Genomic DNA, 22,570 nt, shown 5'->3' on the forward strand with positions numbered 1-22,570 from the left:
TGGTCAATAAAGACGAAACAATATAAAGATAAGACTGAGTTGATCCTAAGACAATTCATCAAATAGTTATACATAAATATTTTTTTGGAAAAAAATTATTCAACAAGTATAGTTAATTGATGAGAAAAATAAATTAGTTGAGTAAAACGATTAAAAAATTAATCACCAAATAGTAATACATAAACATTTTGTTGTGGAAAAACTAATTTAGTTGAGAAATAAAGTCATGACATCCAATAAAGTTTTAAGTATAATTGGTTTCAATCAATTTTGAACACAACACAAGTTTTTGAAATACAAAAATGAAGTAGTGGAAAATGGAAATTTCACGTATAAAATTATAATTACGAGTCTCTAGAAAAATTCATGTAGTAAAATTATTATTTTTAGAGATTATAGTTACGTCAAATTAACTTATTAGTTATTCTATGAGGATTGAGACTTGTGATGCTCTCTGTGTAGAGATGATAGACATGTATTTGAGAATGGATTTAACTTTGAGGTAGAAGTGTCGATCACCTTTTCCGCAAGGAATGACAAATTCAAATTACCCATATTTGGTACGAGCGTAATAGAAGCGTCGATCGGTTAGCAAATTTTAGTTTTACTCAAAATTCTTGAATAGGTTGGTCTTAGGGTCTACTCCCATGTAGCAGCAAGACCTTCTTTTTTATGACTTTATCTAGAGTTTGCATGTCTAAGACTGTTCGTTTAGAATTTCCTAATTTTTCTTTAATCCTTGGCTTAGCCCTCCAATTGTACAAAAGAAAAAAAAAAAGACAAATAAATAAATATTTAATTTTTTTTTCTTAAAAATTATATGGTGTGTTGATCTGTCAAACCCATAATCAATATAGAGTCGACTAAGATAGTGTTTTTGACGCTCATATTATAACACGACTTTTAAACATGAGCTAGTGAGGCCTAAAACGAAACTAGAGTAGCACTAAATAGTTCGAGTAGGCATGTTGACAACTCTATCTCATGCTACCTCAAAAGAAAAACATATACAAAATTAAATTTAAAATTTATATCATTTATAAATAATTAAATATAAAATGATTCATGGTTGGTTATTATATTCAGACAAAACTCATGTATAATAGGATTTTCATTTTCTTTTTAGAATTAATATTCTACTCATGAAAAAAAGTTGGCTACTTATACTCCTAAGTTAAAATAAATACAAATTTTAAATTATTTAAAAAATAACTTATTTTAAATGATTGAGTGTTGGATAAGATATCCAAGTAATAGGATAGGCAAATAGTCACTTTTTTTTCTTCATTCCATACTTATTTTTTCAAGTTCGAAACTAAAAAGACAAAGGTTAAATAAAAACAAGACGAGTGAACGTAGCAGTAGCAGAAGGTGGGAAGAAAAAAGCGCGAAGCATATATATAAATCTTAAGAAGAAAGACACGGATATAAAAACATGAAATTAAAAAATTATAAAAGGGGTCAATTCCTAGGATTAGACGAACCAACAATTTCGGCTTCTGATTCGTTACTTCCATCTCTCAACATTACCATTTGTCCTTCCTTGACATTAACTAACAAAACCATGCCACAAGCTATTCTTACCTTGCTTAGTGAGTTACACGTAAATTCCCTCCCTCTAAAAGTTGTCACCATTTTCAGACAACACCAAATGTTGTCTTTTTTCCTTTCCTCAAAAACCACAAAACATACTCTGTCATGCTCAATTCAACCAATTACCGCTTGTTATTTCTTTTATTTCTTTTGTTCTTGATTTCAGTTCCATCGTTTCAACACAAATTGTTAGCCTCAGCTTCAGAGTCCTCTGTTCATGGAAGGAGTTTCAAGAGACCTGATCCTTTACGACATTTCAAAGACTACAATGGAGAATTCGATGTTCGAAACAAACATTACCTAGCTGTGAGTCACTTTCCAATTTCAGCACATTTTTCAATTATCTATTGATTAAATTATGTCATTTATATTTTCTTTGCACTTGGCAAGTTTTAAACATAAATCATCTCACCATCTGAGTGTAGCACAAGTTATTGATTCCAAGTATGTGTGAGTGTTGTAAATCTCAAAATATCGGAGTGTAGCACAAGTTATATTGTATTAATTACAATTGCAAAAGAGTCGTAGGTTTTATATAAAATGCGATACAATCTGTTAATAAGGAATAACTGTGAAATTTTGGATGATTAAAAATGGAATGGATTGGATCAATTAATTAAACAGGACAATTAATTAACAACAATTTTGTGAGGGCATGTAGTATAGGATTGAGAGATTGAGATTGATTTTAAGAATTGCTTTCTGATCCTTTTCAGTCTGCGGCATTTACAGGAGTTCATGGATATGCATTTGCTGGAGTTTGGTTGTTATGTGGAGTTGTCTTGGGTATTTTCATGATTGTGAAATGTCTAAGTGGTGGCTCTCCCTCGTTACCATGCTTGGATCATTACTATCTCCACATTTTGTTCCTTCTTCTCTTGCTAACCTCTCTTGCCATGTAACTCCCAATTTTCCTACACTACATTTTGCCGTGCATTGAATTATTTGAAACATGATTTTAAATTGCGGTGTCACTGCAAATCTTTATGTCGTAGTAAAATGAAGATAAGTGCGACCGCTAAAGTCGGTCCAATAATCTTCAATATTCAATGAAGTTTAAAACAAATTTTAATATATACGGTCTTTTGTGAGCATATACGTGATCTTTTTTATTTATAAAAACTAATGACAAATAAACTTTTGTTGAAATTATAATATCAATCTCTTACCATTAAACTGACACTTTGGACACATGAAATTTGCTGTTTTTGATTCAGTTCTAATGCTACTGTATTGGCGTCCAGGATTTATAATGTAAGATAGTGAATATTATCAAAGTTTTTTCTTCTGCCTAAGTATTTTGCTATAACTTATATTTTACATTGATTTCATTTCAGCTTAATTCTATGCCTTTGGATCCTAACAAGTGTGTGCTGGTTCTTAACCGGTTTTGATTATTTCCTTCACACGTGAGTAAACCAACTGTTCGTTCAACTACACGATTAACCAAAATTTTCAATGCGATATAAATTAATCATTTAGTCAACTGAATTAACCACATTATTGTACGCGATTAAATGTGTCATATGTGTATTAAAAAGTGGATGCACATTAAACATTTTTTGTTTGAATTATAGCAACTATGATTGAAGTCATTAAACTCTATTTTCACCGTGGATGCAGTTTTGCAGATGATGCATGTTCTGCCTTTGAGGAATTTGTGAGAAGTCCACAGAACAGTAGTTTGGGTTCGATGTTACCATGCATTAATGATTCATTCTCTGGGAAATTGATAGCTGAAATAGGCAGCACCATCCACAGTTTCATAGTTGAGGTACAAAATTTTAATGTCATTCACTCAAATGTTTGTTGTGTAACTAATTCAGTTTGATTATTTCTGATATATTATGGTTTGTTTGTGTCTCAGTTGAATTCTAATGTGTCAGTAATGTATCGGCTCCTAGGAATTGGCGAAGGAAATGGAGAATTAATAGGACTAAGGAAAATTTGTGACCCTTTCTCAGGAGCACCAAATTACACCTATGTTTCACAGAATTGTCCTCATGATGCCATACGGATTGGCGATTTACCAAAAGTAAGTCTCCACTAAATTAAACCTATAATATTTGTTAATAAAATGCGTTTGATTATATTAATCTGATTCGAGAAAAGTTGAAGAGATATTAATTAATTAATAAAATGCGTTTGATTATAGGCTCTTGTTAGATTCACATGTCGCGGAGAGGACACAATAGAGGAATGCAGAAAAAATGGGAAATTTCTTCCATTTGCTTCGTACAACATGGCTCATGCATATAGTAGATCAATCCAAGATATGCTTGATATTTATCCCGATTTGCAAAGACTAACAAAATGCACAATAGTGAAGAACAAAGCTGAAGAAATTGTGTTGCATCAATGCAAACCAATAAGAATTTCAACTAAATTGTTGTGGGCATCTATAATGTCTCTTTCCATTATTATGGTTGTCTTGGTAATCACATGGGTGGCAGAGGCTCTTCGATGCACTGAAAAACCCCTTTCAGCATGTTTTAAGACTCCCACATCTAGATAGAAAATTTTATTTATTTTGTATAGAAATTTAATGGTACAAAATTAAAGGTATATAGCGATTGTAATTAGTTAGTTTTTCCAATTATCCGGTGTAACAAATAATAGGAAAATAACACTCCATACAAGTCGTAAGACAATTGATTGGAGAATAATGTAAAAGTTTCCGAATAATTTGTTTTTAAGTGTCAATAACTAAATATCACTACATGTGCGTCTTTGTGGGTGGACGGCACTCTTGGGATAAGTGATATCAATTCAAAATATATACAATAGACATATTTTTTACATAATTTTAATATATTTTTTTATCACATCATTGCTATATTATATTTATTATTATCTAAGAGATTTTCATTACACAACAACTGCATGTAGACTGTGGTGCCCGTTAAGTAACCAAATATGATATTAGAATAAAAAAGTATATAAATACGATATCATTAATTAGTGCATCATCTAAATTTTTTAAAAGTAAATATAATTGATTACATTGCATAAAATATTTAATTTATATACATTAGAGTATATTTTTTTGTCATTTTAATTTAATTAACAAACGTCAAAATTGTTAAATTGTGTTTTAAATTTAAATATAATATTTCACAGTTGTATATAAGTTTGTTGAGATAATTTTTCATCTATAGACAAAAGTAAGAGTAATTTTTTTTACACCATCAATTATTATAATAATCAAATCATTAAAAAATATTTGACTTTAATTATAATTACGTTTAAATTCATACATTTGAGTGATTGTGATTTATCAATAATGTAAAATATTTTATAATGATAATATATATCAATTAATTTCATATAAAAAATACTATAAGAGAAAAATATTATTATAAAATATAAATATGATATATATATATATATATATATATTAATTAGTTCGTTCGATTATAATCATAATATCATCAACTACAATAAAAAAAAATCTTCATATAATTAATTGTCATTGACTATGTATTGGAGTCTCATTAGTTACATAATGATAATTATGAATTATTAACAACATGAATATTATTAAGAAGTGCTCTAGAAAACGTGTGTTAATGAATTAAAAAGTATAAAATTTTGTATTGATAAAAAACAATGTTCGAAATTTCAATAAATTGTTGAATACACTCCCAAGATAATATTTTTATATTTAATTAAAAATAATTAGAATTCAAGAATTAAGAATATTAAAATTTGCCTAAGAAAATACAGTAGTCTACTTCATAAATGGGTTTTTAATCTTATTTTGAACACTAATATTTTTTGAAAAATATGTTAGATCATCCATCATTGTCACCGCTTGTCACAAATTTGTATTGAATGAAGTGTATTGGAATATATGTTGAGGTGTCGTATACTATCTAGTTTTCTTTCATTTTTTTTTTCTTTCTACAATATATTGTCCTAGTTTTATTTATATCTGAAAATAAAATAATTATACGTAGTTATAAAATATCACGTTTAAATTTATGATATAATATTTGAGTAAATAATATTATTATTTGTCAATGAAATTAAGTCTTATAAATATATTGTCTTAGTTTTATATTGTACAAAAACAAGCGTAGAAATCTAGCATTACTTACCATATTACTACTAGCATTAAGAGAGGTCCTTATGTGTGTATTAATTTATCTTTGACAACTTTTATGACACTATCTGAAAAATTAACGTGTCTATATCATTAATATTTTGATTAATAATTTTCTCTAATATGTTCATATGTTCATGTGGATATTAATATAGTATTTATTAAAGTTGAATAAATTAAGACTTTGTTATATTTATCTGTTTAATTTTGATCATAATAATTAAATAAACTATTTTTATAATTAAAATTAAAATTTTAATTAAAATTATAACAAAAAATTTCATATATGACATGATATTAAACTATTACTGGTTTAATTTGATAATATCAAAACAAATCAATTTTTAAATATACTATAAAAATCCCCATTACATTAATGCATTTTTTTTTATAATATTTTTCTTCAATCCTCTCTTTTTTTTTTATCTCTTAGTTACTGTAGTTATTTTTTCTTTTTTCAATGACATTTATTATTTAATGAGAAGTTAAAAAAAATATAAACTATTTTTCACATAAAAATTATATTTTTTCTTTATATCTCTTTTTAAAAAAAAAACAAAAAACATCATTTTTTTTACCTTGAAAAAGTATAGGATGCAATAATGTGAAGAAAAAAAAATGAGGTAGTGGTTGATCATATTGGAACACGACCTTCTACACATTATTATTTGTTTTGTATTAATTGATAAAATAAACAAAAAGTAAAAAATAAATAAGTAAAATTATTAATAATAATATATTAATGAAAATGAGTAAAAAATGAAAAAGAAAATTACAGATTGAACATAGTTGTTGTATTTTTTTTTTTTTTTTGGAAAAAAAGATAATTCGAGTATACCAAGATCAAAGAAAAGAATAAGAATGTGAACGTACTAAAATTTTGAACAGCTATAATATTTAAAGTTTAAACAACAATTTATATGTTAATTTATATTTTAATAAATAAATTTAGCTGTAAAATAAAGAGAAATTGATACAAAATATGAGAGAATTGATAATTAATTCGTAAGATTTCAAAAAATATAAATAATTAACAAGTGAACACTATTTAATTAATTTTTTATTAATTTTAATTAATTTTATATTATTATTAATTAATAATTAATATCTTAAATATTATTTTTTATTTATTTTATCAAAATATAAAAAAATAAACATGTGTGCAGAATGTCACATCATCAAAATGCTACAAACTACTATTTCAACTTTTTTTTTTCTTTACTACTATGTTAAAGTCTGAAAAAATTAAACATTTTATTAATATAAATTTAAAAATAAGGTATAGATCCAAATTACCTATCTCGAATTACCATAGGTATAGATCACCCCACCCCGATAATGTGGCACTAGGAGCGGTTTAATATCTATCTGAAATAAGTAAACACATGAACTAACCAAAGTAAGAAAGAAATAAAGGAAAAAAGTACAGAACACAATGAATTGGAATTAATAGTCAATGCTGGTATTTATTTATTTATACTTTACTTATTTGGTTAAATGGAAGTTCTAGAACTGTCCCTATGGTCGATATCTAATAAAGCAACCTCACAGTAAAAAAGTAAAAACAACTTTGGTTGCAAATCAATGTCACCACCACACTCAGTTCCAGATCCAAACGGCACCGGAACTTAACTACCCACAACAGTACCCAACATCATCATTTTATTATGTTCTTTATCTCTCTTCTCTCTCTCTCTCCCTCTCTCCCTCTCCGTGTCCGTAACATCTTATTTGTACTAGGCTTAGTTCGGTGGTTGTGGTTGTCAGTAGCATTGTAAAACCGCATGTCGGGGAATTATGTTCATTCCTTAGTTCGGGTGGTACCAGGTGAGTAAGATTCTTTCACTTAGCTTTAATCATGCTTCTGTTAGGGTTTATTTTCTTTCCTTTTTTGACAACTTCATCCATTGTTAATTGTTGGTTGTGAACTGTGTAAATTGTGTGATTGTCTAATGGATCTGATTTGTAAGGTTGTCCTCTGATTTCCTCTCATGTCTGTTACTGTGCAACAGCTCAGTATACTGTCTTGTTTGTGTGTGTTTTGTTTCGCTTTGGAGAGGCAAAAGTGATTATGGACATGTAAAAATTGAGTTTGACATGTTTAGGTGATATCATGTGGAATTGATTACTTTTCCTATAATTGATTTTAATTTGAAACTAGAATTTGTAGTTTTTGATTTCAAATGTGATTTTAGACTCAAATTTATTGTTTTACAGAAATTTATTCAAAGATAAATCACTTTGTATCCGATATTAGAGATGTAAAATTAGAACTAGTTGCTAAATAGAGCAACTAACTTGTAACTAACGCCTGACTAGAATAATTAACTTGTAACTAATTTTACATCTTTAATATTCAACTCATTTTTAACTAAAATCAGTTCATCAAAACCAATTTTTGTTCCTGCAGAACCAAACACACTTTATCACGCGGAAGATTCAAATGATGAATTGATGGTTTTGTAACTAATCATGTAAAATTTATGAAACTGAAGAGGGGACACAACCAATTAGGCAATACTTCATTGTTGTCATTTGCAATTTTATATAACTGGATTTATCGTAATTGAGTGATGAAATTCTCTACCCTGTTGGTTAGATGTTTGTGACTTCTATTTGGTCACATTGTCAAGTTTCCATAGGTTGCATTTTGTAATTTGCAGCGTTTTCTAGAAGATAGAAAGGAAGAGAAAATGAGGATCAGGAACAAATACAAGAAACCAACAACTTTACGTTGCGATGCAGGGAGCAGATGTTCTATTTCTGTTTTGGTATTGAGCTTGTTAGGGTGTCTTCTTTTGCTTCAAGTATATTCCTATATTCATCACACAGACAACAGACACGGTGGAGAGCCTCAGTTGCGAGCGATTCATCATCATCCCCAATTTCGTGAACTTCAAGAAGTAGAAGAGGAAAGCATTCATATTCCACCACCGAGGGGAAAGAGGTCCCCTCGGGCAGTAAAGCGCAGACCTAAACGGACAACTACACTGATCGATGAATTTTTGGATGAAAATTCCCAACTGAGACACGTCTTTTTTCCTGGTCATAAAAGAGCTATAGGTCCAACTCAGCCTACCGAGAATGACAAGTATTACTATTACCCAGGGAGAATGTGGTTGGATACCGATGGACATCCTATTCAAGCCCATGGAGGAGGCATTCTGTATGATAAAAGTTCAAGGACATACTATTGGTACGGTGAGTATAAAGAAGGGCCTACTTATCATGCCCACAAGAAAGGAGCCGCTCGGGTAATTCTATTTTTTTTAGCGAACTCTTGTTTTCTTTGCAAGTAACTGTTTCCCTTATGACTAGAGTGCTTTATGTAGCTTTAATTTTTACTTTTAGAGAATGTTAATGGTTGTTGAAGTGGCTAGCTATCATCTTTTTATGCTGGTGAAGTGTCGACAAAGTTGCATCTTTTGATTATTTTGAAAAGGAAAAACAATAATACCTCCATGCAAGCAAAAATTCACTTGATTAGAGATGCATGTTTGACTCTCATATCTGCGTCAGTCCTTCTTTGCTTCTAGTTGTGTACTTAGTCATGCATTTACTTTGTCTTTCATTATTGTTTAAGGTGTTGTGTGCTTCATGTCTATTTTTAAAAAATTCTGTCTCTTTAAGGTTGGAAAAGTTTTTGATGTGTTTATAATTTAGCTTATTGTGGAGAAATAATTTCCTTTTTCATGCAGCTTCCTGAGATGAGAGAGCTTTAACTAGAAATGGTATATGTTTGAAAGGTCTCATTTTGTTCTTGATATGCTAAAGTTGGAAAGAATTTTCATTGTCTTGTTAGTCTATGAAAAGGGAACATACAATTATCTTTCTATTCAACTGGTGAAGATAGTAGCAAAGTTAAGGTAGCGTTTGGACATGATAGAACTAAACGGGATATTATATTTTATTTTTTATTTTTTTACCTTTCTACTTTTAATATACACTAATCCTATAACCAATCTCTACCTAAATGTCTTTTCAATTTAGATCAAATGCAAATATTAACATATAGACAACTTTTAGTTTGAAAAAGGAAAATATAAAATAATTCATTTTAAGATATATGAACATAGCTGATTTGGATCACTTAAGGTGCACACTTTGCAAAATAAAGTACAAAAATAATTTTTTTTACAATAACTATCCAGGAAGATGAAACATTGTGTAGGTTCAAAGCCTATTACACCCATCCAAGGCTCAGAAACCCATTGGCTATTTGTTCAAAGGCTCTTGGAAATCTGATTGATTATAAGTTCTTATTGCTGAACAAGAAGTTCTTATTTCCATGAGACCTAAGCATATTTACAATTTGATAATCCTATAAAAATGTTTTGCCTACATTGCTTATTGTTGAATTCTTAGACATGTGAGAAATTTACATGGCTGTATGTTCATAACAAAGAAAGGGAAAGGTGCTGGATTTTCTTACATTCCATATGGTGTTCCATTACCTCATCTAGGTGGCAATATTTAAGTGATTGCACAACTCAAATTTTCCCCCCAAAATTTGCCATGCTAATTGACCTGTACATCTTGTCAACTAACTAGTCCACTAGGGAGTGAGTGGTCCACCGTCACCGAGGAAAAAGTTTTGTATCTGTATCCAAATAACTTGGGCGATCCTATCTTTTTCATTCCTTACTACATCTTTCTTTTAGCAAGATTAAAGATTGTATGCTAATGAGTTTGTGTGTAGAATATTTTTTATTCCGTGCCTAAGTAGATATCAATATGAGTGCTATTCTTAGCACCAATAGTTGTTTTATTGTTTTGTGTGCTTTTTCTTTTGCTTCGTCTACTTTACGAACATGAAGTAAACTAGTTTCTCCTTAAATAATTATGCTCTTTCGTTCACCTGTATAATTTGGAATAACTATTTTCCATACTCTTGTGGTTAAGTAGTGATTTTGTACATGTTAATTTGGAATAACTGTTATTATCTCAATATCCAATAGCTACAAAAGAAATCTGTTTCATTATTTGTTTTCAACCAACCTTGCATATTCACTTTGATGCATAACCTTGTTCCCAGACTAATGATTTTCTCTTTATCCACAAGGTGGACATTATTGGAGTTGGTTGTTATTCTTCTAAGGATTTGTGGACCTGGAAACACGAAGGGATTGTATTGGCAGCAGAGGAAACAAATGAAACCCATGATCTGCACAAGTCTAACGTGCTTGAGAGGCCAAAAGTGATTTACAATGAGAAGACTGAAAAGTATGTGATGTGGATGCATATTGATGATGCTAACTATACCAAAGCGTCTGTTGGCGTAGCAATAAGTGACACACCCGACGGTCCTTTTGATTATCTCGGTAGCCAAAGGCCCCATGGATATGAAAGCAGGGATATGACAGTTTTCAAAGACGATGATGGCGTCGCATATCTAATTTACTCCTCAGAAGACAACAGTGAACTTCACATCGGACCACTTACTGAAGATTATCTCAACGTAACATCCGTCTTGAGAAAGATTCTTGTTGGACAGCACAGAGAAGCACCAGCTCTATTCAAGCATCAAGGTACATATTACATGATCACATCAGGCTGTACGGGGTGGGCCCCAAACGAGGCATTGGCTCACGCGGCAGAGTCAATCATGGGGCCTTGGGAAACAATGGGAAATCCTTGCATGGGAGGAAACAAGATGTTTAGACTCACCACTTTCTTTGCTCAAAGCACTTTTGTGCTTCCTATAACCGGGTTTCCAGGAATGTTCATCTTCATGGCAGATCGATGGAATCCAGCCGATTTAAAGGACTCGAGATACGTATGGTTGCCTTTGATAGTGGCAGGACCTGCTGATGAGCCTTTACAGTATAGTTTTGGATTCCCATGGTGGTCAAGAGTTTCTATCTATTGGCACAGAAAATGGAGGTTGCCTCAAGGCTGGAACCCCTTTGAAATAATATAGGTTGTTGTCTTTTGTACATTCATGGACACCATATACAAAAACAATTGGGTAGATACTAAACCATGTTGCGTTTTAAGCACGGTTGTTCGATGGTTCGCACACTACTCATAAACGGATATAGAAACACAAAGTCTCAATAACGTTCAGCGGTTTTGACGGTTGACATCTCTTAATATTTTAGGGTAATTTGAGGGAGAGGATGTATGTCAAGAAAGATTATCCATGTGATCATTGGAGTTTTGTTAATAATCCAGCATTGTTGATCTGTTGTGCCGCGACATGTGTGTAAAATTAGTTATGTAAATGATTCTTTCATGTGTGTACTTTATGTTGATTTTTTTTCTGTTTCTTTGGTTACCACTGGCTACACCAATCTGGAATTTTCAGATTTACCTTTTGTCTTGTTTTACCCTACTTTAATAGACTCTTAACATCAAATGAAACTCATGCTTTTTTTCCTTGTCCTAACTTGTTAACCAAACGCTGCCTAAGAACCTTTTCAATTTGGATCAAATAAGTTCAAAGCTAACATATAGACAGCTTTTATTTTGAAAAGAGAAAAAAAGAAAAGCTCTTCATAAGGTATATAAACCTAACAGATTTGGTTTCCTTCAGATGCACTTTACAGAATGAAGGGTGAAGATATGATTTTTAAGGTTTTCAAAGAAAATGAGACATACTGCTACAGCAAATACGGGCCCTTAAAGATTTGACTCCTCCCTATATTTAACGGTACTCACAGCTGAGGCATAGGATCTAAGTCCTATTTTTTCTATCCGCTATCTGTTAAACTACTCTAAAAAATCCACTAAAATTTCTTACTACTGAAAATGAAGTATTTACTTCCAAGAGTATGCACTTTTGCAATTTGATCTTCCTATTAAAATGTTTCACCTACATTGTCAATTTTGTTGAGTTCTTACACAACTCATATACATTTACATGGTTCTCTATTCTTAAAAAAGAAAAATAAAGATCATGGCTCATTTACTCTACTCAGTTTTAAGTAGGAGTGGGCAAAGTTCAATTCTGAACTGGAACTGTTTGAAAATCGAACCAAACTGATTCTTAGTTTGAAAATATTGAACCGAACCAGTTTTCAGTTTAAAAAATCGAACTGAACCAGTTTTCAGTTTAAAAATTCGAACCGAACTGTTTTATAAATTGGTGCACCAATTTATTATTTGAGCCGAACCGAATCAGTTTAACTTATTTTTATTTATTTATTTATATAGGCCAAATTTTACATAACTACCTCTAATTATTTCTAAAAAAGAAATTCAGTTCAAGTTTTTTGAAATAAAAACCAGTTCGGTTCAGTTTTTTCAAACTGAAAACCGGTTCGGTTCGGTTCTAGTTTTAAAAAATCAGTTCGAAAACAGTCCGGTTCTCAATTTTTATAAATCAATTTAGTTCAAAAACAGTTCGGTTCAATTCAGTTCTACAGTTTGGTTCAGTTTTTGGTTTTTTTGAATACCCCTAGTTTTAAGTGATTGTAAAACTAGGACATTTTTATAGTCTTAAAATTTTTCATTGTTAAATGCGAAATAATAAGGTGGTTTAACGGTCTGCAAGAAGAGACATATCATGTTTGTTTGAAGAGATGTTTACGAGTATGAGTAAACTCGTGAACCCGGTCACCTAAACCAACTTAATTTGCATTTTGACTCAATCTATTAAAGTTCGAGTCTAACCCGAATAAACTCATTCAAACTTAATAATACTCAGTTCGGGTATTGAATTTAATATTTTGAACTCGCGAACCCAACTTATTGACATGAAATAAATTTTAGTAGTTGGATTATATTTGAGAATTTGTTTCTAATTTAATTTATTTAAGTGTTTTATTGTGTTTATGGATGTAGTTTAAATATTAAATGATATGTTGTAATGTAGTTTTATTATTTTTGAGGAAGTATTTAAATTCAATTAAACAAAATTTAAATTAATTTTTTTTTTCTTTATGACCCATGAGTCCAATCTAAATCCAATCCGTTCGAATTCGAATCGGTTTAATTTGGATTTGATATAAAATTCACAGGTTGAGAACTCAACCCAACTTAATCAAAATTGATCGATTCGAATATCAGGTTCAAGAGAACTCAACCTAACTCATATAGACCCCTATTTATTTGGGTTGGTTCAATTGACACTAGTTATATTTTTATCATTCTTGTGAAATGTAGAGTTTTTATTAAGAGAGCTATTGTTCTTCCGAAATGTAAGTGTATGTGGAATAAGAATCTCCTCTTATTATTAGTGGTAAAAGTTCACAAAAAAGTACTAATGGGAAGGGCCATAGAAAGTAGGTGGCCCAAACACGAGAAGTTTGACCAAAATTGAGCGTGATGTTTCGGCCCAAAAGAAATGAGCAGGAGATTGTAGACACCTTAAAATCTAACCCATTTAATTTAATTGCAAAGTTTGGTCCTCGATTTATTATTTCTTATTAATTCTTAGTTCGATTTTTTTTTAATTATTGTCGGCAAAATATAATTCTTCCATTATTGTCGGAAAGGGGAATTTTCTCCTTTTCCAATACAGATTAATACAGACAGAAGGACAAAGATCCTGAAATTGAATGGGTTGGAAATTATGCACTGGAGTTAGCTTTCTTTATGAGCTTGGTCCCATTAAAGTATAAAGAAACATGACCTTGTCATTGTCATTGCTATTGTTATAGAAAAAAGGATACTAAAGCTTAAACATGTATAAGAAGGTATGGGCCAACATCAAACAACCTTTAAAAAAACACCACAAGAAAGCACCTATATATATAAATAAATAATTAAATTTTGAATAAAGATATACAAAGGAGTGGAGAATAATGTACATATGTTAACGTGGAGAGGGGGCAAATCTGACCAGAACTTCAAGATATGCAACCCTTAAAAGATGAACCCACTACTATTCATATTAGCAAAATTCTTTAATATCCACGAGAAAGTGAAAATATCAGTATCTATAAAGTAAAATAAATATAAAATTTAAATTATTTAAATATTAATTAAATATAAAAAATAACATAACTTCAAATAATTGATTGATAGTAGTAAACTTTTTTTAACATTGTTATATAAATTAATATCGATTTTTACTTCCTCCATATTATAATCATATCTTTTAATTCTTTCACGGCTAATTCAAATTAGTTGAACTATCTAACCACCACAACAAGAGTCACACCGTTTATATTTTTTTCATTTCAAAAAAACTTTACATTATTTTCTTTCATTTGTTAATGGATATGCAATTTATTTGCTTTCATTGGAAAGAGAAACTCTTATGGCTCAAAGTTTTGTGGGGGCCATACAAAAAAGAGAAAAGTTTATATGATGATGGGAAGAAATATAAAAGAAGAAGACCATTTCAAAGAAAGCATGCTGGCCACTCAAACCCTTAACCCACTAATGAAACTATATGCAGCTTTTAATGAGATTATATTCCCTAAAGCACTAACCCAACTTGATGGCCGTCCTAAGATTCTATCTATTCTATTGCCCATAAACTATATAGATAACGACCTCGTTTTATGCTGGTTTATGGACATGTGTATTTAATTTTGTCACTAAATAAACTCCTGAAATTATTTATTAGCAAACTCCTAATAAAGCTGATATCATCTTCACACACTAAAATACCAAACCCTGCTATTTTCCTTTGGACAAATTTATTAAAATAAATTAAGATTGTTATTATGGTAGGGTAAGGCTAATTAGTTGGCTAACTACTATATAATGGTCTTAAATTAATATTGTAAAATATATAAAATATTATCCAATCAAATTAAGGGTTGTCCTTCTTAATTATAATATGTCTTGCCTTAATTGTTCGTTAAACATATAAAAACAATTGTGCTGCTCATCTATGCCTCTGGTCAAATATGCATTCGAACCAAGCTTAATTATAATATATTAATTATCAACTACCACATACTTGGTCAATAATATGATTGGAAACCAATAGACTTTGATGGTGACATTTAGTTATTTTAGCATACTAAGAACAATAAAATAATTAACGTAAGGTTAATTTCACAACCACCGGGAAATCGTTACTTTTTTTCAGCTGATAATGGTTTGGCCAAGGTTTTATGATAAACTCAAATTATATATACTTGGTATGAAAATACCTGCAGGTACATATGTATTTTTATATAAAAAAATATCTATATTTTTAGAAAATTAGTGTTCCGAACTAGATTAGAGTCCATCCAAAGCAAGACATCAGCATCATAGATTCAAATCCACCGGAGTAATACAACGACTATATAAGAAGATTTATCTCTGAAATCACAATATGCATTCATTCACTTACTAACTTGAACTTCAGAGTGCCTACACCAGTTCTCAAGATCCATCTTGAATGATCACTGAAGAATATATATACTATTCTTTTTCAAAAAGTTCAGAAACACTATACAAATGAATTCGTTTCGATCAACTTGAATGCCATAACTTATACTGCTATAACACTTTCCACTTCACAACACTAAAAAAAAATATCACAAAACATTAAGGAAATTAAAAAGTCAATTAATTAGTTCATAATTCCTTTTCCATTGATGAATACATGCAAAGTGCGTTGGTCTTACTTACCAAACTCAAATAATAAATCCCATCATTACTAAAAAAAATATCGTGAGTTTGATAATGTGTTAATACGTGATTTTGAGTCTGCAATAGTCGTCTTCTCTACACTTTCTAACCAAATTAAGTTCTCAACCCTCATCCATGCACGTGTTAAAAGAACAATAAACACGTGCCAGCCATACTCCGTCAAGGCCTCCATGCACTGGCCCACACCACCGGCTGTTCCTTCCACGTCAAGAATATTCCGGCATCACTACACTGCATCATCGACCACCCTTCCTTATACCTTCTCAACAAAGCTCTCACATCATCACAAACTTCATCACTAAACGCCACCGTGTTAAATCCTCTACCATGCAAACGCTGCGACCACCGAACCGCCGTCTCCCTCCTCTCCCTCGACTCCGCCGCACCACAAGCCACCAAATCAACAATCCCTCTCCCTGCTTCTCTTTCCAACATCAAACGCTCATTACTCGTCTTCGAAAAACTCTCTTCCAATGCCTCAAAATAAACCCTAAACCATCTCAAACATTCTTCAAAACCCTTAACAAATTCAAATCCTTCCATACCAATATCCAAATCAGCTTCCTCTTCAACCACCGTCACTATCCTCGGCCTCAACCCGATCAACGACGATATCAACGCGTCGCGGCGGTTACCATTACCAATAACACTTACCGAATGCAAAGCGTTAACACAATTAACCGCTAACGCTTCATCTTCCTTAATATCTAAGGTTCCAAAATCCAAATCAGAAAGATCGCCGGCGTGATGAATAACGTTGAATTTAAACGGAACTCCCATTAACCTAGCGAATTTCTCCAATCTAGTACCAATTTCCTTCATAACTTTTTGTGCGGAACCACCTGGTGTGGCGGTGATTATGGTGGTTAATCGGAGGTGAGGTGTATCATCGGAGCGAGTGGCCAACGCTTCGAAAAGTGTAGGCCATTGAGTGCAATAAGTGTTGCTAATATCAATTATATGCAATTTGGATTCTCCTTCTAGGGTTTCTAAAATTGCGCCATTGGAAGCGACGTGGCCGAAAGTGTTCCAAGGACTAACTTCTTGAAATTTCAAAACCGTTTTTCGTGTTGATTCGAATGAGCACGTTTTTTCCGATGCCGAAGCTAAGGTTCGGAAGGTTCGGTTACCAGCTTCGGTGATGCGAGAGAATAAGGCTTGGAGGAAATAAGAAGATAGTTTTTGTTCGGTGTCACCGTAAGGGGAGCTTAGTTCGTTAAGCATCCACATGAGTTGTTGAGCGCGCGTGGTGTTTTTTTCTGCTATAGCGCGTGCTGTTTCAAGGAGGATGTTGTGGGACCAGTTACCGGTTAATTCGAAGGTGAAATCAGTTGGAGGGGGTGTGAGTGTAGGGGTGGGGGTGTTTGTAGTAATTGTGGTGGGTTGATAATTTGGATAGTAGTGTTTGGAAGAGGAGGAGGAAAGGTCTTCTTCATCCATGAAAAAGTTGAAGCATTCTTCTTCGTCTTCTTGTTCTTGGTAATAATTGTGGTGATAGTTTTGTTTGGAGGAACGAGAAGAGGTAGATGTTGTTGTTGTTGTTGTTGTTATGGTGGTGTTTGAGTTGAGAGATTGATCTTGTTGATGTTGGAAACTGACAAGTCTAAACAATGTATCCATTTAACTCGTATGAGATTGAGACCCACATCAATAATCTAATCTTTGCACAAAGCTATGGCAATGGACGTAACGTGATTTTAACGGTGATGGTGGATTAATTTGGATTCTAGTTAAGTTTAAAAAAATAAAATGTTTGGAGGGGTGAGGTGGGAAGAAAATTGAAATGAGACTGGTGAGGTGGCTGCTGCTTTGCTTTAGTCGGGAAGGGAAGGGAAGTGGGGTACTTGGGTTATATTCTTCATTTTATTGGTACCCTCGTTTCTTTTTATTTATTGAATATATTATATGTAAAATGGGATATTTGAGACTGTCCTATATTAAATATAAATATTTCTTTTAACAAAAATTAATCAAAGTTTAAGCTATTGTAAAAGTTTAAATTAAAGTTGATCTTATTGCAAAAGTGAGAAGTGTTAATCTATTGGTGAATGGATTGGTAGGGGTTGTGGCGTAGGTGATGCTAAGAATAGAATTGTGTCTGACAAAAGATGAAAAATTAACAAAGTGCGAGCTAAAGGTGTAAGGAGAAGATATCTTTTTCATTGTTTGAGAGAGAGAGAGTATTTGGTGAGTTGGAGTAGGCGTGCCAAATTGCCAAATGGGTAGAGAGAGAAAGAGAAGAAGAAAGAGTAAAGCTGCCGGCGTGAATGAACTTCATCAAACCCACTCATCATTCACATTTCTTTGCCTCCTAATCTCTCTCCAAACACTGCCAAAATTTCTACCAACTTTTTTTTCTATACACTATTTACACAACAAACACACCATTGTGGTATAGTATACTACTAGTACAATAAATATAAATAATAGTAATAATGTTGTCTTGTACACTCCTTCTCAAACTTCAAGGGCATGCCTTCATACTTTATCTGCACACTTATTTGATTGATGGTTTATAAGCACGCACTAATCACCCCAAACTAGCACAATGAAACTCTAGTAGTCTATTCTTAATTTGAACGTAATTTCATGAGTCAAGACCATCCCAACCATTGCTTAATTTAGACCCTTTCAACTATCTTGTATATTCCTAGTACTATATTTTCTTTTCCTTTTTTTAATAGGCCAATGCTAACTTATGTCCAAGGATACATGTTAAAGTATTAAATACAGAAATTATATCTTTAAATTGATATAATTAATTTATTAAAAATTCAAAAAGTATTTATTTTTCAAAACAAATTATAATATTGAAATTTTTAACATGTGTTCTAAAAACAAATACCTTAAAAATATATATTACCAAAACTACGTTAGTCTAAACTACACCTTCTTAATTCTTGTTAAGATTATATTAAAATATAATTAATTATAAATTAATTACCTATATATGGCCCGGACTACCTCATTCAAAATGGACGTCCTAATTTTTTAGGTTAATATGTTGATAGTCATTATAAAATTTAATTTTAAACTTTTAATTTTAGTCTATGTAAAATATAAATATCATATAAACAATTTATAGTCCTATAAAATTATCCAATAAACAGTTTTAGTCCATTCAGAGACAAAATATATTTAATTGATCATCAACTTTAAAAAATATAAATGATAATGTTCAAAACATTATAGGCTTAATTACAATTTAATCCACCTATTTTCATTAATTTATGAATTTGGTCTTATTATTTAAAAACCCAACCTTTTTGTCCCTCTTTTATATTTTTTAATTAAAAAATAGTGATATGATATATTTTACGATATGTCATATGATATTAAAACTCTCTAAAACCTTTCATTTCTACTTCTAAAATGATTCATTTTTGTAATTTAATTAGTCATATGTAAATAATTAATACATCTAAATGGTTCTATATCATGAAATCATATGTCACATCATTTAAAGTATGTCTAATTATTTTTTTTGTTAAAAAATATTAAAAGATAGACCAAAACTGTTGAATTTTAAAATTAGAAATCAATTTTACAAATTAGTAAAAATAGAAAGACCAAAACTACAATTAAGTCAACATTATAAAAGTTACTTCACAAAAATTTAAATTTTTTTAACTTGAGATGAATTAAATATGAATTTTATAAATATAAAAAATTCAAGATAAAAGTAATGAAAATATAGACATAGAAAATGAATTTTGAGCTTATTTTTTATGAATAAATAAATTTTTTATAATGTTGTAAATATGTCTGAAAAAATTCATTCAAAAATATATGTTGACTTAAAAGCCAAGACTAAAAATGTGTGCTTAATAATTTTGTATAAACCAAAAATTATAATTTTATTTTACAAGAACTAAAATTGAAAAGTTGAAATTTTATAAGATATTTAACCCTAATTATTAAAACCATAATTTTTAGGAGATTTTTTTTTAATGATTTAACTTTTGTTAATGTTGTTTATATATATATTGTTTAAGTATGGCCGTATATCAATCTATTTTATTTTGATTATAGAAGAAATGATAAATTATATCATAATTAACTAATATAATTGTGACATTTCAGATTCAAATTCATTATAATTATTATTAGACTGCATGTCTGCCATGTAGTTAATTAGCTTTCTTAATTTTGCCAATTGATTATTGAGTCGGGGTGCAGAGCTTAATTTCTTAATTGTTTGGAACAGAGAATGATTCGTTTCATATGTTTGGTTATACTTTTGAAAGAAATAAAAATTATTTTTATTTTAAAAATGTAAAGTTGATTATGATATATTTGATTGTTGTTGAGTATAATTAATTATAATTTTATAATTAATATTAATTTTTTTGTTGACTGGAGAATTGATTTTAATTTAAAGTTAATATAATTTAAATATTTTGATTTATATTTAATTTTTAATCTTAGTTTTAATGTTCTAACACTTTAACATAAATAATTTTATATTAAATTCATTTTAATATCGATTCAATTTATTCAAAATCAATTTATATTATTAAATAATCAAAATAAGTTGACAGGATCGGATCTTCAAGTTATTGACAATTTTCCTCTAAGCCCAATATGAGACAGTTTATTTTCCATACTATATGAAAATTGAAAATCCATGGACATAAATGGGAAAAGGGTTTGAGGTTTTCCTTTTCCCTTTTCTTCTTCTATTATTGTTATTGTGGGGGTGGGGGGTATTAATACACCTTTATGCTTTAGCTACCAAGAGATTGAAGAGTTCCCAATTTGCACTCATCAATGGAACTTTATATTAGATATGTTGATCACTTTAGCTACAAATAGTAGAAGTTGCAATACCCTTCTCTACCCTCCAATAAATAAATATAAATAAATACATGCTAATCTTGGTGACTTTCCTTCTTTCTTTTTTCTTCATTGAAGTGAGCCCCATATCACTTTTTATTTATATTGAATTGAAAGCTATTACATGTGTAAGAAAAGTATATTGTTGGTATGTCACTGCCTCAATCATGCATGATAATAGCTAATTTTCGTTTGGACTGTAGCATATATAACAGATATTATTTTACTTTTGGCATAGTGCGTCATTTTCATATACGTACATTGATTAAAAAATTGAATTCTTTCGTTTGTAATGAAAAAATAAATTACGTAAAATAGAACAAGAGTTGAAATAAACTTATCATTTTTTATTAAGGTGGTATATATACCACAACATGTTCTACTAAATAAATGATTTAATATATGCATAGTCCATACAACTTTATAGACCATTTAAGTTTCATCTCTATAAAAATCTTGTCAATTTTCAGTTTCCACCTTTTATAACTTCTCACCAGAAACTAAAAGCATGCTGTTTTTTTGTAAATTGTGGAAATATATTTTGACAGGTTGTAAAATGTGAAGACTAAAAATAAATATTTATTCGACTAACAATATATTTAACTTTTAAATAAATGAAATTTGTTTTACTGTTAATTATGGCCGTTATTATTTTTATTGTTGTGAAATGTAAATTCTATAGTATATTTAGAATTTATATATGTGTGTCTGTGCATTTGAATAGATTAAATTTTACTTCTATTAGTATAAATAATAACTTTTTGCAAAATTTTAAATATTATTAGTTGTTGCAATGAAGCAACACATGCGACATTATATTGTTTTTTGAATGTTCAAATAGCAATATATTAATAACGAAACAATGTAGTTTTCTTTTTCTTCTGCCCATTAAAAAGGAATGACTTAAAGATAACTTTAGCTTTTTTGTGCTTACGTCTTACATTTTTTTTTTTGTCTTTGTGCATTGATGATTTTGATTCAGATTTTGATTATTATAAATTTATTCACATTTTTATTATTTTTAATAAATTTAAATTTGTATTATATCGTATCTATTTCTTTTTTTTAATAAAAAAAAGGAACAACTTAATATACTAAATAAAAAAATACAATAGAGTTGGAACAAAACAACAAAATGGTACACCAACAAATCTGAATAACGAAACGTCTAACTCAAAAAATTTTTTAAAGTAATTGACATAAAATTCAGTGCTAGCCTTCTTTTTCCTGCTCAAAAACCATTTCTATGACAATGTCTTAATTTCTTCAATCACATGTAAAAAATCAGCCACCAACCTATTCAAGAAGACACAATCGTTCATCAAAATTCCAAATTATCCATAATATAGAATGTCAAATTATCTTCAACCATCTTGTACCTCGTTTGGCATTAACACCAACAAATCAGAAGACAGAGAATAGATTAAACAAGTATGGAGGCAACAAAACCACCACCCCTAACCAATTATAAGGGACATATCATACGCTGAAGGAAAA

The 22,570-nt window shown here is 30.3% G+C and overlaps 3 protein-coding genes across 4 annotated transcripts; 2 read left to right on the top strand and 1 right to left on the bottom strand.

Annotated features, from left to right (window-relative positions):
* Window positions 1-2,801: 2,801 nt before the first annotated feature.
* LOC101500495 (uncharacterized) lies at window positions 2,802-4,423 on the top strand. Its single transcript, XM_012719038.3, has 5 exons — window positions 2,802-2,847; window positions 2,931-3,002; window positions 3,217-3,367; window positions 3,461-3,628; window positions 3,749-4,423. Exons 1-5 carry the CDS (start codon window positions 2,816-2,818, stop codon window positions 4,106-4,108), a joined length of 783 nt encoding a protein of 260 aa, XP_012574492.1. The 5' UTR covers window positions 2,802-2,815; the 3' UTR covers window positions 4,109-4,423.
* Window positions 4,424-7,197: 2,774 nt separating this feature from the next.
* On the top strand, window positions 7,198-11,975 carry LOC101491100 (uncharacterized). 2 transcript variants are annotated; one of them, XM_004511777.4, is made up of 3 exons: window positions 7,198-7,525; window positions 8,444-8,952; window positions 10,761-11,975. In XM_004511777.4, the coding sequence occupies exons 1-3, from the start codon at window positions 7,483-7,485 to the stop codon at window positions 11,616-11,618; spliced, it is 1,410 nt and encodes a 469-aa protein (XP_004511834.1). In that variant the 5' UTR covers window positions 7,198-7,482; the 3' UTR covers window positions 11,619-11,975. The 2 variants fall into 2 exon arrangements, with proteins under 2 accessions (XP_004511834.1, XP_004511833.1); XM_004511776.4 differs by having other exon boundaries at window positions 7,200-7,525; window positions 8,362-8,952.
* Window positions 11,976-16,132: 4,157 nt separating this feature from the next.
* Window positions 16,133-18,520, bottom strand: LOC101491818 (protein SHORT-ROOT). The gene has a single exon (XM_004511778.4). It carries the CDS (start codon window positions 17,855-17,857, stop codon window positions 16,397-16,399), a length of 1,461 nt encoding a protein of 486 aa, XP_004511835.1. The 5' UTR covers window positions 17,858-18,520; the 3' UTR covers window positions 16,133-16,396.
* Between the last annotated feature and the right edge of the window lie 4,050 nt (window positions 18,521-22,570).

This window comes from Cicer arietinum, chromosome 8 (genome assembly GCF_000331145.2).
Source record: "Cicer arietinum cultivar CDC Frontier isolate Library 1 chromosome 8, Cicar.CDCFrontier_v2.0, whole genome shotgun sequence".
Classification (NCBI taxonomy): Eukaryota; Viridiplantae; Streptophyta; class Magnoliopsida; order Fabales; family Fabaceae; genus Cicer; species Cicer arietinum.